Below are 6,164 nucleotides of genomic sequence, written 5' to 3'. Positions count from 1 at the left end.
TATATATATTTAATTATATGTATTTATTTTCTTTGAGTTAATAGTTAACTCCGACAAAATAAATTGGTTAATAGATACCAGGATAGCAACGATCACAAAATGACTGTGGTGTAACTCCTGTTTATGAGGTAGAAACTCTCTGTTATTTTGGTCAATTGAGTAAATATAAAAATTTAATAAATGCAGTAATACGCATAAGTTAAATGAATTCTTTTATTTCCAACATATGTTTCGAAGATTACAAATGATTCCTCCCAAAGGAATAGGTGATGTTGATAAATATGTAATCTCCCCTCAGGGAAATTCATAGGTACCAACTTAACCGTAAGACATTTTTACCGAATGTGATAACTGTAGGTATAATTCGAGAACGGAACGGAATGATCGCTGTGATTGCAGAGTACCGAAAGCTGGTGTAATTTCGTGCCACCCTCTAATATTTACTGACCTAGATATAATGCTCCAAATTGTCCTTGACTCTGAACGAAGTCTAAGTTCAGCGCATGCCTAGCTTTCAACGTTTTACTCATTATTGACATGTAAGCTTTTTATTGTCTCCTTGTAATCCGTGAAGCTGGATATATACACCAGTTCTTTCTCTAGAAATTGAGCATGCACATCCTTGGACCATGTTCGTTGTGGAAATTCTTTTAACTGCCATAATTGTTAATATACACAGGGTCAACAAAACTCATGATGTATATTAATGAAAGTACACAAACCCGCACACCCATACACGCATCCCGCGCACGCACAGACATATACACACATACACACACAGATATATGTTTAAAAATATGGTTACTTCAACGTTCTCGCAGATAATAACTATGTGCATGAACTTTGCAAAATTTGTTATTGTGAGAGTTAAGAATTAAGACATCCTCATAAGATACATTCTCCTTTATGTGTATCTATTTTGAAATCTCGTACTACCTCGCATAAACCTGTGAATTTCTCATTCCGAATGAAGACGAGCATCAACAGTCCCATGTAGTTTACTTCACGAATTCTTGGAGAGCACTGCATATGAACACAGCTGGTTCCCTTGTTGAAGCAAAATGAAAAATATTTAGCTACCAATGGGAGAGAGGGAGAGGGAGAGAGAGAGAGAGAGAGAGAGAGAGATAGAGGAAGAGAGAGAGAGAGAGGTCACTAAAGTGGTAGAGGGTATTAATTAGTACAGCTATTGCTAGTAATAAAAGTAAAAACAACTTAAATAGCCACAAAGCACTATCTCAACGACTGTTAAGAGGAGGTATGCTGCTAACGATTTCGGAATTTGATGCAAAGCATTTTATCATCATCAGTGACTCTTACCGCAGCTAGGACTAAACTCAACTTTAGTGATTTCTATCAATTTGCCTTTAGGTTCTTTAAATTTCCAATTAGCCACCTATATTATTTGCTGTTTTCATTTTACTGTTTTAAAATCAGTGCATGTGTTTCAAAGATTGTTGAGTTTAATCCTAGGCGTGGAAAGAGACACTGATGAGGATTAGAATGCTCTATGTCAACATCCGAAACGTCGATTTGGCTTTATCCACTAGGGACCCTTTGACAGTCATTAAAACTGTACCTTGTGGATATTTGTTTTGGCTCTTATTTCCAGAAATACATGTAATAATTAGAACCTTCTGTCATGTTAGTGGCTTCTATTAATTTGCCTTTAGGTTGTTAAATTGTTAATAGTGTCACCCATATCATACGTTACAAATACACACACACATATACAAAAACGTGTACGTACGTGCGTATATATGTGTGAGTGTGTTTATGTACGTGCGTGTGTGAACCGTCTTGCGAGAGCAGCCAACACATTTGCCAAACTTTTCTTCACCTGTGGAATGAAAGTGACATTAAACGCGACAACAAAGTAGATGTGTCCATCGCTGCAATCTTTCTACACTCCTGTATGGCAAAGAATCGTGGACACCTTATAGGTTGCACATCGGCCCATCTAGACTTCTTCCACAGAGGATGTATCAGGGCAGTCTGGATCTATTCACTAAATGACAGGGTGCCTGATATCGACATGTTTAACAAGTGTAAGACAAGAAGAATGAAGATCTTATACAGTCGCAATTGCGCTGGGTTTGTCATACTGTGGACATGAGTGATGAAAGAATAACCAAAGTCTTCATGTACTGCCACCTTGAAACTGGGGACAGGAATGTCGGTCGAACATGGCTCAAATATAACGATGAACTGAAACGTAAACCCCCAACAGACAATCTAGCTCGCTACACATTTGAGCAAACAGCAAAAATTCAAAAAAGAAACAAAAAATATACTAGAACATGTTTAAATTTCAAAATACAAAAACATTGGTAATAAAATTCAAAAAAGGAGTTGAAATTGATATTTGTGCTAAATATGTTGCACCCTAATCATCCTCAAAACGGAGCTGTTAGACTGTCGGACACAAAGTCCTGGAAAATATTAGGTTCGTTAGACTGTGATTTGAAATCTTACCGAAGACAAGATCATTATGCATTTTTCGGAGATCAATAAAATAAAATCCCAGTCAAATTCTTTCATTTATACAATCGACTGGTTATCTCCCCTTCTATTTCTGACCTTCAGCTTCATATAGAAATCTTAAATCTTACTCAAATAGATTGCTTCCCCCCCCACCAGACGTTGCCATGGAATATATTCATTTCTTAAGAGTATTTTAATTCATCTAAACTTAAAGTAACCTTTTGGACACTCAAATCATTCTGCCACAATATTTGAATTTCTATTCTCGCTATTTTCATTCTAGGTCTTCTGCTAAGAAAAATGATAATGAATTACTTCTCATGAAATACAAGACAAGAGCGCATGCGTGGGAAAACTTCTTTATGAGGTATGTTTTTGTTTACTTAAGGAGTAGGAAAATATCACCTTCAAACAAACACACTTACACATACATGTGTATATGAAACCCGTCTTGATAAGTTTTATCATATTTGGAAACACCTAATATATTCAGAAATGAATCATTCATTGGTTGTCTGTGCAATGGAATTTGACAATCTTATTATTGGACGGTTAATATATATTCTTTTCTATTCTAGGCACAAGGCCTACAAAAGCAAAGTCGACCTCAGCGGAACTTGAACTCAGAACGTAACGGCAGATGAAATGCCGCTAAGTATTTGGCCTGGAGTGTTAACGACTCTGCCAGCTCACCGCCTTCCGTAGAAATAATATTCTTTTCTTCTCTAGGCACAGGGCCGGAAATCTTGGGTAAGTGAGGCCAGTCGATTAGATCAACCCCAGTACGCAACTGGTACTTAATTTATCGAACCCGAAAAGATGAAGGGCAAAGTCGACCTCGGCGGAATTTGAACTCAGAACATAAAGACAGACGAAATACCGCTAAGAAGTTCACCCAACGTGCTAACGTTTCTGCCAGCTCACCGCCCCTTCAGGGTTAAAACATATTGAAAATTTAATGTAGTGATATTGTAGAAAATAAAAATAATAGACATTCGTATATTTGATTAATACGATTATCTTATGATGACTTGATTTATATTGCTAAATTTATTGTTTACTGACTGAAATTGAGTACTGAAAGAAATTATAATGATGCTTCCCCTGCAACTTTGAGCAAATTTAGAAATAAAATGTTTGAAAATATTAGAATTATTCTTATTTTCAGTAGATTAGATTTGCTCAGAAACATTTCTGATCCTACTGCATATAATGTTTAAAACTGAATTATAAACTTCGGAGAGATCTTTACAGTGGTATTTGTTCAACATAAATGACAGAAGATAGTTTAAAATATCATAGGTAATTCTATTTTTCTATATATTACGACATTTTATATAATATGTAACTGTACTTTCAATAGCAAAAAGAAACAAACATTAGTGGACACATTGCATGTATAAAAATATAGCTCTAGCAGTGCCAAACATTCTGTTTTGTTCAGGGAAATGCATCACATGGTGCTGTGTTTCAGACATGAGGTTGGTAGTTTTATGGTTTTTTCAGATATACGTGATCCTTACGAACATTTAGATTAAAATCTATATTTTCTTAAGGTCAGTATATTTTCATCATGAAGCACTTCAGGCATCTCAGAATATACTATAAACCTTTGGTAGATTGGTTTACGTACGAGATTAGAGTAAATAACAAGACAGAGACATTTTTATAAATGGTCCAGTTTCATGTGATAACATGCAAAACCAGGAATGGTTATCACTGCAAAATGGAACCTAACTTCAATTTGACGGAAGAATAAGCGAAATGATTTTTAGAGTGAAAACTTTCTGCCATCCAGACATCTTATTAAAAATGTCCTTTTCAGATTAGCAGACAATATTCGAAGTTCCCCACAGTACACTTTATAGGAAGCTCCGCATGTCACAGGACTTATGATGATAATAATAACTGATGATAATAATATTTTCTCAATCAAAAATTTTTTGAATGGGAGATGTTTCTCAACTTCCATGCTGTTGAATGATTTAACTCTACGATTATCTGTGCAAAAATTGTTTATGATAAATGATATGGAAAACATGTGATATTTGTTTCAAATTTTTCCGAAAGTTTCTCATTAACCAATAGACAGAATTATATTATTATTAACACAGACAAAATATTTGACGTTAAATTACATTAAATATTCTTAATTGTACATCGGTAATGTGAAAAACTCCTTACTAGGGGCATCCCATTTTAGTGCAATTGTTAAAGATTAGTTGTTCCTCTTCAATTATGGAAATTCAACATTTTCTAGAGATGAATCAGTGTTACTCTGAACACAATTGTACTATGCTTTTTGGTGCCTTATAAAGTTTGAAGAACCGGAGCATAACGGTTCCTTACCAGTTTCTCTTTTGAAACACATACTTATAATATTAACGTATAAGAAATTATTAAGCGTCACACCTAGCAATTCATTATATTATTCTTATATTTTAGCGGAGGAGCATGCTCGGACGATGGAGACTTCGGGAAAAAACTGGCCTATTCTCATTCGGTAATGATGGACGCTATGGATAAAGTTTGGGATGAAGGGTAAGTAGATTTAACTCTTATTATATATTCACACGTATGCATCAAAATGTTTACGTTTTTGACAACAGATACTTAAACATCTCATCGACACTCCTTTCAGATACACAGCCAAACACACACACACACACACAAAAACAAACACACTCTCTCTCTCTCCCTTTCTCCCCATTCCTTACCCTCATTGAATATCCTATACACCACACATTACTTTTCCCCACGCGCCCTCCACCCCTACACACACAATAATACCATAAAAAGAGAGGAATCCCTTCAAAAAATTAAAATCTGAATAATCATCTATTAGAGTAGATGAAAGCGCAAATATATATGATTTATAAAAAAATGTGACATATTAATGAAAATCTGAAAATGTACAACCATCCAGATTTCTGAGTATATATAAATATATATATATATATTTCATTTTCATTTTCATTTTCATTTTATCTAGTTTCAGCTCATGAGCTGTGGCCATATATATAAAGTAGAAAAGGGATAAAATCGAAGCAGAATTCATATATATATATGGATATTTATTCATGCACGGGTTGGACAAAATAATGGTAACACCTTCATCATAGCCTCATAATTTTGAAGTATCTATAAAACCGCCAAAATCTTCTTTATTTTTATGTCTCTTGATTCATTATTAGTGTTGCTTAGTATTTTTTGCTTAAATTTGACTTACTTTTCAGATAGGATCAAATGAAGATACTTAAAATTTATTAAAATGACACATATATCGGACTTTGAAAGAAATCAACCTGCTGGAGTTCATGTGTCATGGTTCTAGCGTAAAGAAAACGGCCGAATTGTTTGGTGTATCAAGTAGTGTCTCGAAAGTAATGACAGCCTTTGAGAAAGACGGAAAAACCTCCTCGGCGAAACATATCTCCGGAAGAAAACGAAAATTTTCATATAGGGACTGTCGGACTCTTACGTGAATTGTTAGAAAAGATCACAGAAGTACTGCTCCCAAAATTACAGCAGATTTTAATGACCACCTCGAGGACCCAGTTTCCACAAAGACTGTACGCAGGGAGCTGCATAAAACCGGATTTGTTTGAAATTTTAAGGTGTTTCCATGATTTTGTCCAACCCCTGTATATACATATCTATCTATCTATATATATATATAT

General features: G+C 34.8%; 1 protein-coding gene across 4 annotated transcripts in view; it reads left to right on the top strand.

The window, feature by feature from the left end:
• LOC106881480 (uncharacterized) overlaps positions 1-6,164 on the top strand; it is a 30,665-nt gene that overhangs the window by 5,487 nt on the left and 19,014 nt on the right. For all 4 annotated transcript variants that reach the window (XM_052973358.1, XM_052973357.1, XM_052973356.1 and 1 more), the window contains exons 2-3: positions 2,768-2,851; positions 4,930-5,025. In XM_052973358.1, coding sequence (XP_052829318.1) covers positions 2,805-2,851; positions 4,930-5,025 — 143 coding nt within the window. In that variant the 5' untranslated portion in view covers positions 2,768-2,804. The remainder of the gene's footprint in view (positions 1-2,767; positions 2,852-4,929; positions 5,026-6,164) is intronic.

This window comes from Octopus bimaculoides, chromosome 15 (assembly GCF_001194135.2).
Source record: "Octopus bimaculoides isolate UCB-OBI-ISO-001 chromosome 15, ASM119413v2, whole genome shotgun sequence".
Classification (NCBI taxonomy): Eukaryota; Metazoa; Mollusca; class Cephalopoda; order Octopoda; family Octopodidae; genus Octopus; species Octopus bimaculoides.
Note: the sequence above shows the minus strand (reverse complement) of the source record. Positions and strands in the feature narration are given on the sequence as shown.